General features: G+C 38.0%; 1 protein-coding gene across 1 annotated transcript in view; it reads left to right on the top strand.

The window, feature by feature from the left end:
• Positions 1–20,639, top strand: part of c3orf70.S (chromosome 3 open reading frame 70 S homeolog) — a 64,588-nt gene that overhangs the window by 8,140 nt on the left and 35,809 nt on the right. The window contains exon 2 of the mRNA XM_041578343.1: positions 3,248–3,503. Within this exon, the coding sequence (XP_041434277.1) occupies positions 3,320–3,503 (184 nt within the window). The 5' untranslated portion in view covers positions 3,248–3,319. The remainder of the gene's footprint in view (positions 1–3,247; positions 3,504–20,639) is intronic.

The raw sequence follows: 20,639 nt of genomic DNA, 5'->3' as shown, positions 1-20,639 counted from the left end.
ATTGTAGAAGTGATACCTATTGCTAACAATAAAAATAGATTTCCAAGACCCCTTCGTCAAGCAAAATACAAATGATAGCACAGCATACAGTATATACTGTTGAACCATTGAATTATTATATATAATTCATGGTCAATAAATTAGGAAGTTACAGATAGTGATACATTGTACAGATCAGTGATGAAGCACCTGAATAGTAATCCCAAATGGTGTAGACTTTCCGAGTATGAGGTATTGCTACAGTACTTGTATTTGCAGGTTTCACATCTGTTGTGTTGCAGGGGAATGTCCCTGGTTTAGTTCTTTTAGGAAGAGCACTTCTGACAATCATTTTCCTCAGATTAGGTGGTTGTTTATAAGACAAGAGAGGTAGTTCTGGGAATATTTATTTTAGTCTGGTATCTGTATGGAGCATGGGTTGCAGGTCTCTGGCTGTTTTTCTAATAATATTCAGTTGTGGGTTGTAGGTAACTACAATAGGTACCCTGTTGTTTTCTGTCTTTTCTTTGTATTCCAAGTGTGTGTCTCCTGGCATTTGATATGCTCTGTGGATTTGATCATCAATAACTTGCAGATGATATCCCTGATTAACAAAAGTTTTCCATAAGGAGTGGAGACAGTGGCGTAACTAGATATTACTGGGCCCCACAGCAAATTATTTTTCAGGCCCCCAATATGTTTAGAGGTTGACTTGTTTCTCCAATATTTATTGAAATTGTATATGAATTAGGGCCTCATGGGGCCCCTATACCTCCTGGGCCCCCCTGCAGCCGCAGGGTCTGCTTCCTCTGTAGTTACGCCCCTGAATGGAGATGTTTATTTCTGTCATTAGGTTTGAGCAAATCCGGTTGTATCTCAGAGCCTGGATAAACACAATTGAATTTTTTATGTGATGAGGATGACAACTGTCCCACCTAAGATATGCAGGACAGCCTGTTAGTTTTTGGTATAGGGATATTTGTATGGTTCCATTTTTGATCTAGATGGTGGTATCCAGGAAGTTGATGTGTGAATAAGAATGGTTAAAGGGGTTGAAATAATGAAATAATGACTTTTTCCAATTACTTTATATTTTATATGTGTCACTGTTTTCTAATATTGAAGTGTAAAGTGTCATTTTTCACCTTCTAAAGCAGCTCTAGAAGGGGGGTTATTGACCCTGTAAACTGTGATAAATTGATATATTTAATTGATACATTTCTTATCTTTGTCCTTGCTGAGCATAATCTCTGGGTTTCATAAAGGCAGCTGTTAGAATTGATACAATAGTCACTAATACTCTAAAGATGCTGCTGAGAAATGTATCAGCTAACTGTTGCAAAATTGTACCAGTTTAGAATCTGCGCCTAAATTACTGAGCTGCCAGACTGAAACACCAGGTTGATAGTGGGGTGGAATTGGTTAAATCTTTGGTGGAATGCCAATAGTTCTTTTTCTGCTGCTGTCCATATGTTAAGTATGTCATATATATACCATAAATAGGTTAAGGGCCTGGAAGGAAGGAAGCTAGGAAATGTTCCTCTTACTGTGCCATAAACAGATTGGCATAATGAGGTGCCAGTTTGCTTTCCATAGCACTTCCCATCAGTTGGAGGTAAATGGCATATTAAATTAGAAGTAGTTGTAGAGTTGGTACTGTGGGTATATGATTTTTTTTCAAGGAAGTATTGTGAGGCATGTGGGATGTTGGTTTACAGAAACTCCACATCCATGGTAGCTAGGATGGTGCCCTCTGGAAGTGGACCTATATTGACTCTCTGTTTTAAAGGTCAGTGGTGTCTTGTATGAAGCTGGGTGTTTTTCTTACAATTGGCTTCAGGATGTTTTCTACCCAGCCAGATATGCCCTTTGTTAATGTTCTAATACTAGAGATGATGGGTCGCCCTGCGTTTCCTTCCTTATGTATGTTGGGTAACATGTAAAAGGTACCAATTCTGGTGTTAAATGTGTCTGCGGGGGGGGGAGGCCACTGATAACTTGTTTTATTTCCATTGTATATTTGTGAGTAGTCCTCTTCCAGGCTTTTATAATATGTGTTGAAAGACTGTTGACTATTGGCTTTTCTTATGTAATCTGTGGTGTCCAGATTTAGAGGAAAAATATACCCCCATTTGGACATGAGCTGATTTAGTTGGGTTATATAGAAAATGTACACAAAATCCTGAGCTTCCAGGAAGTAATGTGTTTGATTTTTATACAGACATACCTGATTCTGTAGTATAAAACGGAACCATGAAACTTGTGTGAACCATTTTTAGAACCATTAAGGCTCAGACTGTCACTTAACCCTCTTTTTACCTTGTGGAAGGGGTGCATGACAGTGAAAACCCTCTGCTTAACAGAGAATCTGTGCACCACCTGCTATGCATTTCAGAGGTGCTTCCATGGGACTGTGGAGTCAGTACATACATCCTTCCTTCGACTCCCACTCCTCACTAATGTATTTTCCGTGTTGATTGAAATAAGTTAAGTACACAATATACAAGGTATTTTATTACTGCCAAAGCTCAAAAATATAAAACACATCCTTTGGTAATTCAAAACCAAAATCAAAGGTTAACTACATAAACAAAAAACAATTTGGAAAAACCTAAAATAACATATATTAATTGAACCCGGCATATAGCTGTATAATAGCTGTTAAATACAACCCAAAATGTACTCATGTATTGGTCTTAGAAACATAATTGCTTCTGCCATTGCTTCATTGAAGCTCTTCAGTCTGATTTGATTATTTTCAGTGCTTATATTTAAAATTATTAGGAGCATTATTAGGAGCTGGAAAATTTTTGCCAACTACGACTCCAGTAACCTAAAATTGCTTAGGACTTCAAAACTCCGACTACTCTGCAATATCCATCACTTTACAATGGAGAGGGTGGGTTTGCCTGACAGTGTGAAATGGTTTATACAGGAATCATGGTTCACTTTCATTCTGTAGAATCAAGCTGTCTGTGTAAAATAAATACACAAATTAATTTTTTGGAAGCTCAGATAGTGTTTACGCACCTTTTCGGCATAAGCCCAATTGAATGAGCTCCTGTTAAATCTCCTGTTAAATTTATCAACATTTGAAAAAGTCTTCTGTATTTTTCTCACTAGTATCCTATTTCGGGGAATATTTCTCAAACCTTTTGTTTTCAGATGTTATAATTTGTTAATTGATTCTTGATTTTTTTTTGATTGCTGTTTTGTAACTAATTGACATTTCACAATTACATCTTGTAATCACGGTATATCTCCTCAGTTCCAGGCATCCCCTTATCATCAAGCCGACTGCACATCTTTCACTGCCTACAGATCAGCCCACCTGGAAGAGATGACAGCCACAGCTGCCCAAAAGTGCCTGAAGAACGATAAGGTTGATGAGGCCCAGGCTTTGGCACGAAGTTGTGCTGGGAGACCAGATTTTAAACCCTGTGATGGTCTTTCCATCTGTGCCACCCACAGCCATGGGAAGTGCTTCAGACTCCATTGGTGCTGTCATCTTGGCTGGTGCCACTGTAAGTTGCTTGAAATGAAGTGATATATAGGTTTAATTATTTCTGTCCAGATTGCAAAACAAGTATTTTGGGATTTAATTTAAAGGAGAACTTAACCCCCAATAGAAAAGCCCTTACTTACTACCCTAGGTAGTCCCCCATCCCTGCTTACCCCCCCCCCCCCGCCACATAGTTTGTTACTCCTGAAAGTGCTCCTATGAGTTTGCTTATGTATCGATGCAGAGTAAGCACAGCGGAGATCATGGGGCCACCTTCCGGATCCAATTTTTAAAAAAGTATTTCGTTTTTCTCTGTAATAATAAACCAGTACATTTTACATGTCCCAAACTACGATATTATTAATCCCTTTTGTAGGCAGAACCAGCCTATTGGATTTATGCAATGTTTCCATGATTTTCTAGTAGAAAGAAAGTAAAATATGAATATCCGTTATCTGGAAAGCCCCAGGTCCCAAGCATTCTGGACAACAGGTGTTTTGATGGTATGAATATTCATGTGAAAGAAGATAGAAGGCTAGCATTACCTTATTAGAACTGAGAGCCCATGAAGTAGTTTTTATTCTAATAGCATGTTGATTAATGCCGTAGGCATGGGCAGATTAAAAGGGTGACCCAAATTTTACCATCTTTTAGATTACAGCACAATATACCTGCTTTATCAGGCAGCCTGTTTTACACTTTGAGCTAAATATTGTTACATGTTAAGGCACAACTTACTGATTGCATTATTCATTACTTATTCTCATTTTTATTATCCTTTAATCCCCCTTTTATTCATTTTTTTTTATTTTCAACCATTAATATTACTTCACACACTAGTGTCAGTTTCCTCATGAGCCTGTTAGCCTGCCTGTGTGTTTGCTCAGGTATAGGAGAAAACTGGTAAATATTAAAGGAAACCCATGCAAACACAGTGAGAAAATACAGATTTATTGGCCTAGGTTGGATTCAAACGCATGACCCTAGGGCAGCAAAAAAATAATTACCCAAGCAAAAGTCACCTACCCTGATCAGGAGCATGTGCAATTGCCATTAAAATGAACAGGGGGGATTCCAAGTGCTTTGTTGCCTGCCCATGGTGCAATTAATTCCCTGGTGACAAAATACATAGAACAGCACGTTGTGAAGGGTTATACTATGGATCTCTTCTGTTACTATGCACATACAGAAAGAATAAAGTAATTTAGAACTTTTAAGCTTATCAGCAGGAAAAGCATAAACATATTGACTTGTAGAAAAAAATACAATGCGATCAAAAGCTAAACAAAAAATTGCAGTAGGCTTGGTGGCTTCTGGAGGCAGAGTCGGATTGGGCCCAGACTCGTTTCCTGACAAGTCCTTCCTGCCGCCAACTACCCTTCTCTGGCCTGGTCAGTGCTAAAAAAACAAGTACGTGTGCGGGGAGGAAGGGCTGAAGGTGGGTTGCATCTAGAGCTGGGGGTTCAGAGGGGCTTTGTGGCAAGGACAGGGGCCCTGAGACAGCAGCCCCAGTGGGCCCCGGTCCCCCCAGTCTGACCCTATATGGGGGATCCAAGAATATAAAGAGTATAAGTGGGATTCTAACTGGAGTGTAGCTATAATGCATGTGTTATATGCCATAAAGCAAAAACTTGCAATATAGTCAAATGTCTTATGAAAACATGGAAATATTAGCAATAGAACCATTTCTTAGATAAATTTATCATACTCTGGCCCTTTTAAACCTGCCGAGTTCATGTATAAGTCAGTGGGAGAGGTTCAGGGACCAATTTGGATATGTTAGTAGCCTTCCTGACATTCAAGTTTTAGTTGAATTCAGTTCGTTTTTGAGTCAGTAAATTTGTGCGAGTTTTAGATATTCGATTTTTTTATTAAATAACCCCCCAATTGAATTTAGAGTATATTCGAATTTAAAGCAGTTTAAAAAAACTCACATGAATTTGAAATTCGACCTTTAATAAATGTGCCTCTAAATGTTACCCACAGTTCATGCTCTTCTGACAATTTTGTTAATGTCTTTTCACATTTTTCTCCCTCTTTTATTCTCTTTATCATTCTCTGTTGGGAGCTTTTCTTGGCACTTGTCTCTTTTTACTGAATGTGTATGTGCCAGTATTATGCTATAAGTGCCTCTAGCAATGTTGTAGGAAGAGCTGAGGAACTGCTGTATAAGCTCTTAATGATGGCAAATGTGCCAGAAGTGCAGTATATCCCTTGTGAAAGGTGAAATGTATCTATTGTTTCCAGTCAACAAAACAAGGATGTTATTGTTTCTCTGGATCCTGACTTAAATTTAACATATGATCAGTTTTCAAACATGATGTGTTAACAAGGTGTCTAAAACATCTCCATATTCATGAATCTTAATCTTTCAGAAGTGATTACACATAGCAATGATGGAGGTCATTAAAGATTTTAGGGGGCCACACTTATAACCCCGTTGACTGCTCAAAAAGGCCATATTTTTTATGTTGATACATTTTACTTAATGATATCTGTTCTGTTCCGAAACTGTTCCTGATGGGAGGGTGCTTCAGCAAGACTGAAATTAACTTATTGCTTTATTTCATTTTTACTGGTGATTGCAAGTGTTTCCAGTTCAGGGACCTACAGTACAAGAGGTGGTTTGTAGCACTTTTCAGCAATCCAAAATTGCTAGGCTGAAAAGCATCCAATGTGCCATGAGCCTTTCTACACTTGTGGCTAATTTTATCTGAAAGAGTTAAAGTGATGAGGGGCCTAACTGGGGAAATGTAAGTGGACACATTGACCTTTTCAGGTATTTAGGTATATCCAATCTGATGCTCTAATGTGACAGAAATAACAGAACACTATTCAAGCCCTTGTAAAAAAAATTAAAAATAATCATATATAGTAAAAGGGGGAAATTATGTGATGACAATATCCTTTTAAGATTGCTATTTCAAAAGGCTAATTTGGCATGGTTTCTAAGGAAATGGATCATTAAAGTTGACAACCAAAGTGGATTGTTCTGAACTGTGTCCGTATGAAAAATGCAGATCCACAAAGCTAGAAAATGTACAAAATGTTTTGAGGTTTTGGGAGAACATTCATGAAGTATTTTTGAATATGTTGGTACGTATGCTGCCCACTGATCTTCCATCAACTTTATCTGTTATCTGTGCCACATATTGCCAAGCCTCTTGATTTAAATTGTTGAAAGATTTAGCATATCTTTGTTAAGGGTTGATGAGTAGTAACTGCATTGATAGGCATGAACTAAATACAGAACACATAGGTATGGGACCTGTTATCCAGAATGCTCAGGACCTGGGGTTTTCCGAATAAGAAGGTTTTCTGTAATTTGGATCTCCATACCTTAAGTCTATTAAAAACCATTTAAACATTAATAAACCCAATATGATTGCTTTGCTCAAATAAGGATTAATTATAACATAGCTGGGATCAAGTACAAGGTACTGTTTTTTTTATTACAGAGAAATGGAAAATCATTTTTAAAAATTTGAATTATTTGCCTAAAATTGAGTCTATGAGAAATGGCCTTCCTGTAATTTGGAACTTTTTGGGTAACAGGTTTCCGGATACAAAGGGTGGGTTGTAAAGTCTTATTGAGCACCCATAAATGTATATCTCTGTTTAATTTCACTTACATATTGCTTCACTTGTATTGAAGTGGACATGCTGTACATTGGTGTTAAATACTGTAAGTGCATTTAGTCTCAGTTAGGCATTCTTTTAACTTGTTCTGAATTACTGTGTATCATCTGCAAAGAATGCGGAGAGAGAGAACAACCTTCAACTGTTCAGGAAAGTTTTGTTTGGATATGTGACACTGAAGGTACAGATGAAATATTGTACATTATTTGCCGGGCTTCTGTACCAGCCAAGGCAACCACAACCCTTTAGCATTGAAGATCTGTGCTTCCAAAGATGTCCCAGTAGCTCCCCATCTTCTTTTCTGCTGATTCACTCAGTTAATCCTCTCAGTTAATGAACTTATGGACAGATATATATATATATATATACCGCCATCAGATATCGCAGGGCTCCATACGACAACATTTCCTGGGCCCCCTGGGCTGCACCCACCGCAAGCCCCACCCACAGGTCCGCCCCCCATCACACAGTAAAAAAACAAAAAAAATATTGGTGGCTAGGGTTCCCACATGTTTATAAAAAATAAAAAGATATTGGTGGTCAGGGCCCCCCATAAAAAAACATTTGTGGCCAGGGCCCCCCATTAAAAATATTGGTGGCTAGGACCCCACATGAGAAAAAATAATTGGTGGCCAAAATTGGTGGCCAAAATTGGTGGCCAGGGCCCCCCCCACATTATGAGAAAATTGGTGGCCAGGGCCCCTTAAACGTCCATGCCTTCCTGAAGTCAGCAGCTCTCAGAAAGATGGGGGGCCCGGCTAATCAAGTAAGTGTGGCGTGGCCGGGCCCCCCTTACCCTCGGGCCCCGTACAACTGTCCCCCCCCCTGATGGCTGCCCTGTGTGTGTGTATATATATATATATATAAGTAAATAATTTAGATTATGAGTACAGCTACAAGGCAGCTCAGAAACCATTGCATCAGAATTTAATACTCAGCCTTGTAGCAACAGCTTATATGACAGGCAAAACTAATTTTCTGTTTGATAAACTCCTGTGACAACTTTGAAGGCCTGGTCATTACAGCTACAGATTGGCTAAATCTTCAGACCAATTCAATAAATTCAGCATATAAAATATTGCCTTTCTAGCCATATTAATTTTTAGGGATTAGTTCTCCTTTAAAGTGATACATTGAAGGGTATGTGGAGCTACCACACACCAATGTGAATTCAAAGTCATATAAGTTAGGGGTCACAATAATAAAAAATTAGAGAAATAAAGTGCATGAAAGAAAAAGAAAATATTCATATATTCACATATTAACATTCTAGCCAGTTTTCCAACAAACATTGATTACTCATTTTATTTACCCACAATGCTTTGCACACTTATGCGGCTTTTTTCCCCATAATTTTGGTTAACATATTTATCAAGCAGGTTTATTTTGCTGGAGTTCCCCCTTAACGCTTTAAGCAAAATACCAGCATCTTTATCTCTACAACATATTTTCCCACAACTGGGGATTACAATCATAAACTGAAGTCTGTCAGGAAATGCCAAAGCTGACATAAAATCCTTTTCACTGACAAATGGTTTCTATTACTTTCTAAGTTGTTAGCTGTTTGTTTTCCCTGAACCCTACTGTTTTTCAGAATGTCTTATTTTTCTAAAGGCAGTAGTTACATTAGAATTTTTTTTTTTTTAGAATTATTCTAATCACTGAGCTTCGCTTTATGGCAGAGGCTCTTCATCTGTTGGTCCTTATACTTTTGGCTGGCCATGAGGACACCAAATGGGACCTTCAATAATAGCTGCCTGGTTGAAAACAGCAGATACCTATTGGGCAGGCCAGAAAATCCTGCCAAGCAAGTACCACATTGTTGTGTCGATGGGTTCCTCTCCTTTTGTGTCTCCATGGGCCCACAGTATCATCAGAATGATTTAGCCCAGTGTAAAGGTACCATATCAGAGAAAAATCTTCTTCTTTGGTGACCTTGTATGGTCAGTTTAATGCCTTTTGTATAAAAGTAGTATTTTTTAATTATAAGGGTCAACACAAGTCCCCTAAATGTAATGCAAGTTTCTGCCTCAACTAAAAAAGTTTATGATTGGTTCTAATCTAATTTTGGATCACACATATCTATTTATCCAGTTTTATTTTTACACTTATCTGTTCCTTTAAGTTATATTTTCTGTTTTAGGATTTTTCCATATGTATCAAATAACTTGCTTTTATTATGGTATATTAATATATATATTATGTACAAAAATAAAATGTTCCCAGTTTTAGAAGTAGTTTAACACCACCAGCTGGCATTGCTAAAAGTAAGCATTCTTTAAAGGCCTAAGAGCTACATTTTTTCCTTTTTATAGCAGAATTCCAAGTGATCATTGTGTTATGTAGCCTATATTTAAATGATCAACATTAAAATGTTGTTAACACAGAGAAGGAAAGACCTATTTAGCATTCATTCATTGTTTTAACCCCAAGACTGATAAATACCCCTGTAGTGCAATTAAAGGAAAACTATAGCCCCAAAATGAATACTTGAGCAACAGATAATTTATATCAAATTAAGTGGCATATTAAAGAATCTTACGAAAATGAAATATATATTTAAGTAAATATTGCCCTTTTACATCTCTCGAACCACCATTTCGTGATGGTCTGTGTGCTGCCTCAGAGATTACCTGACCAAAAATACTGCAACTCTAAGGGGCAGATTTACATATGGTCGAATATTGAGGGTTAATTAACCCTCGATATTTGACTGCTGAATGTAAATCCTTCGACTTCGAATATCGAAGTCGAAGGATTTACCGCAAATAGTTTGATCGAACGATTAAATCCTTCGAAGGATTTTAATCCATCGATCGAACGATTTTTCTTCGACCTACAAATTGTTAGGAAGCCTATGGGGACCTTCCCCATAGGCTAACATTGCACCTCGGTAGGTTTTAGGTGGCGAAGTAGGGGGTCAAAGTTTTTCTTAAAGAGACAGTCCTTCGACTATCTAATGGTTGAATATTCAAACAATTTTTAGTTCGAATTGTTCGATTCAAAGTCGAAGTCGTAGTCGATGGTCGAAGTAGCCAAAAACATTCGAAATTCAAAGTTTTTTTTATTCTATTCCTTCACTCGAACTAAGTAAATGGACACTAACTGTAACAGGAAGACGTGTTGAAGCAAAAGACAGAACTCTGTCTCTGTTAATTGGCATCTGTGACCTTACATGTAAGCTTTGTTTGTGTGCACCGTGAATAATACGATCGCAGGGGGCGGCCCTTATTTTTTAAAATTGCAGTTTTCTATTTATGATTACCCAATGGCACATACTACTAAAAAAGTATATTATTATGAAAATGGTTTATTTACATGAAGCAGGGTTTTACATATGAGCTGTTTTATGCAATATATTTTTATAGAGATCTACGTTGTTTGAGGGGTATAGTTTTCCTTTAAGTGCTATGTTCTGATGAAATGATACACTCAAATAAAGGAAAATGTTAGACTCCAAAGTGTAACGGGTGCAGTGATTTATGTGTAATTTTTTGCACAATTCTTGGGGTTTATGTTATGTTAGTAAGATCATTTGGCAGATGCTTTTTCATACTGACAGGCAGGGGAATTTTAATGAAAAATGAAAAGGCTGTATGTTTTGTTTCAGCTCAGAAAATTCCCACAGAATAGATGCAACAATTTAATTTAACCCCAAAGGATTCTTCATATGCCTTTATACATTTATGTGATGCATAAAGAAAGTATGCCTGGTTCCTCTCTGTGCTCCTGTGCCCATTTAGTCATAGACCTACAACTAAGCATATGCAAACATATAGAAGATAGGCCGAAACATGTTTGTAGAGAACTGAATTCTGTGATGCAATATGTATCTTTGATATGTTTAAACTGAATTATTGAGCCTCCATTGTTTGATTGAAGACTACCTTTGTGGGACCTTAAAAAAAATAATTAGACAGAATTCACAAAATATCAGACTGGGTTATCCTGAGGGATTCTGTGCAGTTAAATAAACACATTCCCGACAGCCAAGAAAATGTCTTTTTGGCTTTCAGAACCACCTGCAGTCCTATTTTTAAGTGATAAGCACCACATTTTCAGGCTGCACTTAAAATGTCTATATTAGCCCCATGTGCCATCACCCTTAGAGAAGTTTGCATCCAAAAACATTACTTGATCTCTTTTAGGGAAAACACCAAGGGGCAGATTTACATAGGGTCGAATATCGAGGGTTAATTAACCCTCGATATTCGACTGCCGAATGTAAATCCTTCGACTTCGAATATCGAAGTCGAAGGATTTACCGCAAATAGTTCAATGGAACGATTGAACGAAAAATTTGCCCCATAGGCTAACATTGCACTTCGGTAGGTTTTAGGTGGCGAAGTAGGGGGTCGAAGTTTTTTTTAAAGAGACAGTACTTCGACTATCGAATGTTCGAATAGTCGAACGATTTTTAGTTTGAATCGTTCGATTCGAAGTCGTAGTTGAAGGTCGAAGTAGCCAATTCGATGGTCGAAGTAGCCAATTCAAAGTTTTTTTTATTCTATTCCTTCACTCGAGCTAAGTAAATGGGCCCCCAAATCTTGTAGTATTCATTTGTGAAATGAGTAATAAACATTATTTATAGCAGTACTACTGTGTATTGCTGTTTTATACTTTTTATTATTTAATTTTTATTAGCTGTGTCTGTACAAATTAGATTTGTATATGGTAGTTGTTATCATCATAATCAAACAGTACTGTCTCCTGGGTCTACAAAATATGCCCTGGCATTTATTAAGGCTCTTCTTATTCTTTCAGTAAAGTAAATGTTAAAATATTCAGTAACTTTAGAGTAAGCTAGGGTTGCTAATGACTACAAAGGCCAAACAGAGCACAAAGGCCAATTCCAGTGCAGTAATGTCAAAGCACTCTGTGTTATGCACCCACTCCAGTATATCTTACTGTACAAAAGATCCTTGTTTTAAGAAAGAAATAGAAATGGTATTTATGTGCATTTGCCCTCACAGTCAGCTAATCAGATGCAAACGTCTGCCAGAAAGTGACACAGTGGTTTGTGCTGCATTTATTAGCAGTGTTTTTTTCTAGCTTCTTGAAAAGCCTTTTCACAAAAGATTCTGTTTTTACCAAAAGCGTAGAGGCAATTATCTCTGAAACGCTTCAACATTTATTAAGCATATGTTTGTATGTATAATATTATTTATATAGCGTTACTCTACATTCAGACAATACGAGTTCAAAAAGAACTGATGGGGAACGATAAAATGTAAATGACTATATACAATATATCCAGTTATATTTTAAGTGTCAGGTGTTAAGCACAAATTCACAGAATATGGAAACGATATAACTATAACGAGTTATAAATTCTGTGCTGTTTTTGAAATAATTAAGTTACTCCATCACTAAACAATCTGTATAAACTTTTCATGCAGGAATCAGAGTCAGACTTTGATTCACAGGTCTAATAAATCTTTTAGAGGGACTCCCTTTGCCTAGAAGAGGTAACTGACTTCTGTCTGTGCCATTTTATGACACAAGGGTGGTGTATCTGGCTTTTCTGCTTATAGGCTGTCTCATAGGAGATGTCCAGAATGGATTATGGGATAGTAGGACTGCAGCAACAAAAGTGACCTGTAATTGTACGTAACAAATTTGTTAATTAAGGCAGTAAAACATAGCTGACAGTGGCGTAAATAGATATTACTGGGCCCCACAGCAAATTATTTTTCAGGCCCCCAAAATTTTTAGCAGTTGACTTGTTTTACCAATATTTATTGAAACTGTATATGAATTAGGGCCTCGTGGGGCCCCTATACCTCCTGGGCCCCCCTGCAGGCGCAGGGTCTGCTTCCTCTATAGTTACGCCCCTGATAGCTGATGTGATCCATGATAATATTCAATTACTGTATTGCTAATTAGAACTAATTTAACAAAATTGCATATTCAACATATTTTGTGTCGGCAGTTGTATATGTTGCTTGGATAAACACTGTAGGAGCTGTAGGCACCAGATAGGGTGTTAATAAACAGAGAAAGGTTTCTCTGTTTAAAGCCTTTGGTGGCCATATCTTGGAAGCTGAAGTATTCTGGAAGGAACAGGCAAACCAGGTAATCCAGTAGACTAGTTCACTGATTGCAGCTCACTTTCCACAGGAAGACTGTCCTGTGGAAAAGTATTTAATTCTAATGAGGCTGTTAGGAAGGTCTCTGTGAGCAGGATAGAGCAGGAAGTTTACCTGTCTATGTTAGGAACTCCCAGAGGGGCTGGAGTGCTGTCTGCAACTGCAAGGAGCAAAGGGAGTCCGTCACAAAGTGACAGGTCTGTCTGACTGAGACATTGAGGAAAAGCCAGGAGGCTGAACCATCCTCCATTGTGAGTACAGAGGTAACCCTAATTATGTGTTTTTGTTGGTAGCCCACAAGGGGCCCAGTTAAGTGGGGGAACTCATCAAATGTGTGACAGTAGCGCCCAGTGGGCTGGAGTTATTTTTTGCTTTATGTTTTGTATGCTGAAATGGTCACCCTGTGTGTAAATAAACTATATATATATATATATATATATATATATATATATATATGCCACCCTAATGGGCAAGCAGTCATTTTAAACGTATCTCCTTGGTATGAAAGTATATGGTTTGCAATGTGTTGGAACTCTTAAGTAATAGTATACCCCCTTTTTTATGAGTTCAATGCGTATGGCTCCTTGCGATAAACAGGGAAAGCAGCTAACTTGAAGCTGCTCCATGTTTGGTCACAGCAATGAGGTGACGGGTGTTGCGCAGGTAGATTTTTATGGTATAACTGCTGGCTTGCACTTCCAACAAAGTATAAAAAGGATCTTAAAACGTTGATGCCTGCCAGTGAGCACATTATGTGCCCTATGCATTTTAACTAAGCAAAACATTGTTCTTAGGTTTTCTTAATTAAACTGAACAAGCTGTTGGATTATATCAATATAAAAGGAAAGAAAAATGTATGCATACAATTATCACGTACCTTGTGGAAGGTTGACTACTTGGAGGGAGATGCGTGAACTTCAGCCTCACCTGCACCTCCCACAGTGTAAACAGTCACTGATGGTGAGGACAGGACTGCAACAAGTGTAAGAGTAGGAGTGATCCAGGAGTGACAACAGAGTCAGCTGACAGATATCACAGTTAAAACAGGCAGAAGGGTCGGTTCAGATACAGATGTTAGATGTCAGATACAGATGTCAGGCCAAGGTCAAACATAGGAATCGGTAGAATAGGGAGGCTCAACATTAATAGTAAGCGCTTCACACAGAGGGTAGGCCAGTGTCCTTTTCTTTGCATTGCATATGTGTGATGTGTCCCCCTGGATGCGTGTCACAATGTTTAATACGTCAGTGTCGACGCACATGTGTGAAGAAACTCCAACAATCCACTCTGTGCCGAAGATTGTGCGGAACAGAAATCTTTTTAGATCGTGCCTGACAACAATATTCTAACTGCAGTGTTCTCTCTAATTTGATTGTGTGCTAAAATGATTTTTCATTCATGTAAGTGAAAGGCTACCACATACTGCATAAACTATTCCATTCACCTTGTGCGATAGTCAGTATATAAGCTGTTTCACTTTGCTCATAGAGTCAGTTAATTATCTGCATGACCTATAAGATGTTTTATCAGCCTCTTCCCTGAACTGCTAATATACTGTAAGATCAGTGGGCTTTAATCATAAACCTGCATACCGGTCTGTCATTTGTATGATCCTTGGGTGGTACCAGCTACATTTGCTCACATTTCCTTTGCTGAATGGAGTCATTGACTTTGGCATTGTATTTTCCTTACAGTACAGTTAGATCAATAAGATAATGAGGTGAAACTTTATTTTTAATTCACTGTTCTGGAAAGTTAATTAATGCTATTAACCTGAAGTGTGTTTCTAACATGCTGTAAGGGTATGGAAATGTACAAGGAGAAATGTTTAAACCCATCACATATATATATGGGTCTTGCTAACTCTAAAATAAATAGGGAAGGAAAACCATTTGTTTATTCTAGGAAAATGAAATAATTGTATGTAAATGTTCTACAGTACACTGTGACTGTTTATTGAATCCATGTATTGCTATTCTGCTGGTCAGTTGCTATGAAGTCTGGCTACTGTCGTAGTTCCCTTAGCTAATACAGTGTGACAATAAGTTGTTTACTATATTTACTTCAACAAGTCTGTCTGTTCTGAGTCACTAGAACATGAAAGCACTCATGCACACGACAGGTAAAGTCTGGCTGATGAAGATGGAGCTTTGAGTCTTGTCTATAAGGTTTTTTCCTTCTCTAGAGGGACAAAGTCAACCCTGTAAACAGTGTAATGGCATGGCATCTCATTCCATCCTCTGAACTTTGTGGAATAGCCAGGCACTTCTACCGCGCATTTCCTGTCTAATTACTCGTTAGTATGTGTTCTCGCTGACCCCTCTGCTCATTATTCGTTTTCTGTCTTTTTTTTTTCAATATGTATTTATTTAGCTGGCCTTTCAAGTTTGATGTCTAGCTGCAGACTTTATAGAGAAAATGGAGAATTGATACAGAAAAATGGATTTGCTATCTGGAATGTTTGGGACCTAGGGCTTTACAGACAAGGGATCATTCTGTAATGGAATTGTTTTGCCACCAAAATGTAATATATTTGAGGGTGCATAACATTTTGGCAATCCCAGTGATTTAAGCTTTCACTCTCCTTTAACACAATATACTGGCAATCAGTGAAAAAAATCCTGCAACTCCAGTCCTTATCATGCACAGGGTGTGTTGTTTTTAATTCTAATTGTTTTTAATAAATGTCTGGGATACAGTTACATACTGAACGTTGTATGTTGCCTGGGTACCCTCCCACACTTAGGGGCAAATTCACTAAGATTCGTAGTTGCGCCAGGCGTAACTTCGCCAAACTTCGCCACACTTCGCCAGGCGTAGTTTCGCCAGCGCTCCGCAAATTCACTAAAATCCGAAGTTGCGCTCAGGGGTAGCGTAAGGTTGCGAAGTTGCGCTAGCGTTGATTCGCTAAGCGAAGCGAAGTTACGCTAGCGATGGTTAATTTGCATATGGCGCCAAATTCAAATTTCAATGGAGGAATACGTACAATCACTACAAATGCCTGGGAAACCTTCAAAACATCAAATAAAATTTTTTTTGCCCTACACATGTGCCCACTGTATAGTTAAGTTGCCATGAGTTAGGAAATGTAGGGGGGAAGGAGGGGAGCCCAAAAAAATTTTGATCGTTTTCAGCCTATCACCCATAATATAGAAAAAAACACCAGCGTTTTTTGGGACTTAGAAAAAATTTGAACTTTTTTTGAAGCAATCCCTATCTACTCTATTGCACTTCGCCTGGTCTGAGGTGGCGAAGGAAGTCTACCGTAAAAGGTAGCGTTTAGTACAATGCGCGCGTTAGTGAATTTGCGTAGTTACGTCCGTTGCGCAAATTCCCCAGGCATAAGGGTGCAAAGTAACACTAGCGAATTTACGCCAGCGTTCTTTAGTGAATTTGCGAAGTAATGAAAATGACCAACGCTAGCGAATTGACGCTAGCGTTAGGCGCTTCGGCGCATAGTGAATTTGCCCCTTAAGCTGGCCATAGATGTTGAGATTTTTAAAAGATCAGATCCTCATCGTGAGACGATTTTCTCCGAACAATCATACGATCGTTCGATCGTACGAATTGACCATCAACTAAAAAGACCAATTTGCCTGGAAAACAAAGGGGAGCTGCCTGCTTGGCCCTGCAGACATAGATAGATTGCACTGTGGCCGACAAAGATTTTTTGACCTGGCCAATCAATTTCCTGACAGATGTCGGCCGAAAAATTGTAAGATGTACGATCGTTCGAATCCCACTAACCGCAAAATAATTTCGAAGGATTCGTTGGACTTCCCTAAAATCGGTCGTTCGGCAAGAAGAATCAGCGCGTATATGGGGAGCTTTACTGTATAATCACTGCAGATATCAATAATTAGTCCAGCTTATGATAATTAGACAAATTTCATGGTGGGTTATAAAGTAACATGCAAATATTGTATATCTTTTCCATCAAGACTTAGGTTTCCTCTTACACTGAACTCAGATCGCGTTTAACAGTTTACAGTCTTATTGCAGAACAAATTTAATTGGCTCTTGTAATCAGCTAGCTATACTGAGAGAAAACCCATCACTGGCTCTCTTAGCACTGCAGTCATATATTAAAATTACACCATAGACATAGACAGTGGATCCTTTACACATGATGCTTTTACTATATAAAGTAGACTAGCATACAATAAAGGAATGCCAAGTAATGTTATGGTATATTTATTTTATTCCTTTTCACAGACCTCCAGGCTGCTTTTGTGCAAATTTCTCACACAAAAGAGTTTATTTGACTGCATTGTTTTTACATTTTAAGAGAAACAGAGAAAACACTACCACCTTCCACCTCCATCTCACAGCTCCATTTTCTGTACTGTTACTTTCTGAATTATTCATTATCCACAGCAGTTTTTTTTCCTCTGTAAAGTGTATGTTATTGTCCTGTTTTCTAGGTCTGGAAAATGACGTTGATGAACTTTGGGGGCTAAAAGCCCTACCGGTGGCATATGGTCTGCATTGCGCCTTCTGGCAATGTGCTGTGCAAATAGGATTTACAGTTCGGCACTGGTGCAGAGTGCAACCAGACTAGTGATGTGCTAGTTGACTCGAAACACGCAGGTCCATGGGTTTACCTGCAGGTCAGGTGGTTTTGAGATTTGGGCCACCATTGCGAGTTCGGGTTGGATGTTGGTCAGACTTGGGGAAGTTCACTTCTTCTCTATGTCTTAGAACCAGAGGTTTGCAAAGAAGTAGCATACAGAGCGGAAGATGATTTGGGTGCAGGTTCTTAAATGGCAACAATGTGCAGGTTAGAGTTGGATACAGGTTGAGTTTGTCCTGACCCTACATATCACTAAGCCAGGCTCCAGAAACAAAAGGGCCACACTTTTGTTTCTTTTCAGACACTATGATTTTTCTGTTAAAGCCAGTCAGTGTGAACTCAACAAATTATGTCTACCATTTACATTTATAGATTATATTGCATTACTTTATGACTTGTTTTTTTTTCCCTTGTATTTACTCTGCAAAAACTACTAGTTTTACTTCCTAAAAATAAATTTCTGAATAACACAACCACTAAAATACTGGAGAGTGTAGGTTTATATTGCATTTTGTGTCTGCCCTAATGATTTCACCATAAGAAAGATTTGGTTCCCTTTTAGTTAACTGCTGCAGCTGCATTTCCAAAAAACACATTAAAATTAGAAAGGAACTGTAAAATCAGTATCCATCAAAGGAAGAAAACACAATTTTTTCTCATCTTCCACCCACTGGGGGTTTAGCAGATGGTGCCTCTGTTTGCCCTGCAGCTGAGCACTATATAATGCCAGCTTGAAGCCAACAATCCTTGGGTGGTAACAGCTACATTTAACAGAGATCAAGCCTTTATTTTATATTTCGGATTCTTTCATTGTTTCTTTCCAAAGAGAAACTAATACATTTATTTTTTTCTGTAAAATCTCATTTCCATGTAAGAGATATTGTAAACATTTTTATATGCTACCATTAGGCTTAAAGGCTTAAATTAGGTATGTCCTTTTTTATTATGTATGTGAGTGCATAGATGTATATATTATACAAATTAAATTAACACATTTTGTTAATTAAAAGTGAAAAGTATTGAGCAACTACTGCAGAAAACAAAACATTTGCAAATTATAATGCACATTTATTTTCACAAACTCCAAAAACCCAGGAAGGAAGAAAATAAGTAATTTTGGAATGCACAAAAGTTTGGACACTAATTACCTCCTTTGGCATTAATAACCAATAGAAGTTACAGTTCTAAAAATGTATAGAAGCCAATGTAATACACCTCTGTCTAAGGAATCAGTACAAGATAGGAAGCAAAAGAACATTTAACAAGAAAAGGCTACATATGCAGGACTAGCTGCAAAATGTGTGTTTTATTGAAATTAAATGTTTCGAGCCACAGTCATCCTTTTGTCAAGTGTAAGTACACAGGTAAGCAAAAACTAAAGTGACTACATAGGAAGACACAAGATGAGTAAAGACAAATGGGAAAAATGGGATGCCGTGTTTGGTTGAACAGAAAAGACATTTAGGGTTGCCACCTTTTAGATAGGGGAAAACAGGCAGGAGGTGAGGCGGTGACATCAGTGGGTGGACCAGGAGTGGTGACATCAGGGGAGGGACTGATGACATGACGATCAGGGGTTGGCTGTTTGCCGTGTCATTAACTTCAATGTCATATCCGGATTTCCCAATTCGGAAATCCGGACAGGCAATTTTCACCCGTACAGCCCTTCTGAAAACCAGGCAACCCTAAAGACATGCCTTTTCTTACACCATCTCTTCATACTTTTTCAATCCCTTCTTCATAAAAGTTTAGCTGTACATTAACACACCAGGTGACATTTTGGGAAACCAAGCATGTTGGACATTTGTAATTTTACATAAATAATGATATTTGTATTTGCAAGACGATATTTGCCATAAATGAGCCTAAGAATAAAAAACTGAAGGGTGGCTATAGCAGTGTAGGACAAACCCTTTGTAAGCCTTGGTAAAATACACAGGAAAGGGTTGGAAATGGCAGCCCTAGACAACCAACCCAGATTATATGCCTAGCCCTTATATATGGTTTTGCTGATCTCATTACAATTTATAATGCATATTAAGAATGAGTCATATGTTTACATAATGTTCAACACATTTTACAAAATATAACTAATAATGTTTTCCTTTTGGTAAGAAGTATCTGTAAAGATGGATTCATAGAATTATTGTTATTATTTTTAATAATAATAATTATAATAAGCAGCTGCCTTAATTTGGAAGATAAGTATTCTTTACTTTTAAGTGTGCTGTTCGTTTGCTATTAATAATGTAACAATTACATGTTTGGATTGCTCTTATAAATTTTATACGCAGCTAAATTTCTGTTTTTGGGACTGTGGTGCATCAGGCTTATCCTTTTAAGTGTTTTTCAGTAATAAAGATAAGGGATTAGATTAGTATAGTATGAACTCACCTGTATATATATTTCTGTGTATACTTTTGTGGGAGCTTTTCCTCAGCTATTAGTTGTAATGCGCATTCTGTTTATTAAGTGTATTTGTGGTAAGTGGGCACTATATTCGCATAGTAAGGGTAAGTCCACACTGAGCGTTTTGGGGAGATTTGTTCGCCTGGCAACTAATCGCCTCGTTTTTGCAGGAACCAATCTCCCCAAATGCCTTTCCTGACTCTGTACTGGCTAAAATTAACAAACGCCGGCGCTAATCACACGCGGCGATTCGTTTTTCGGAGTTGCCCGAAACAAATTTCCCCAAAACACCCAGTGTGGACTTACCCTAATACAAACATGGGTTGCTGCCAACCAGTCTCCCACTTACCTGCTATTTTAGGTAGTCACAGCAAGTTCTTATGATACTTTAATGTATACTGTTGTTTTTAACATTCACCAGACCACATGATGTTCTGTAATTAATTTC

The sequence above is a fragment of the Xenopus laevis genome, chromosome 9_10S (assembly GCF_017654675.1).
Source record: "Xenopus laevis strain J_2021 chromosome 9_10S, Xenopus_laevis_v10.1, whole genome shotgun sequence".
Classification (NCBI taxonomy): domain Eukaryota; kingdom Metazoa; phylum Chordata; class Amphibia; order Anura; family Pipidae; genus Xenopus; species Xenopus laevis.
Note: the sequence above shows the minus strand (reverse complement) of the source record. Positions and strands in the feature narration are given on the sequence as shown.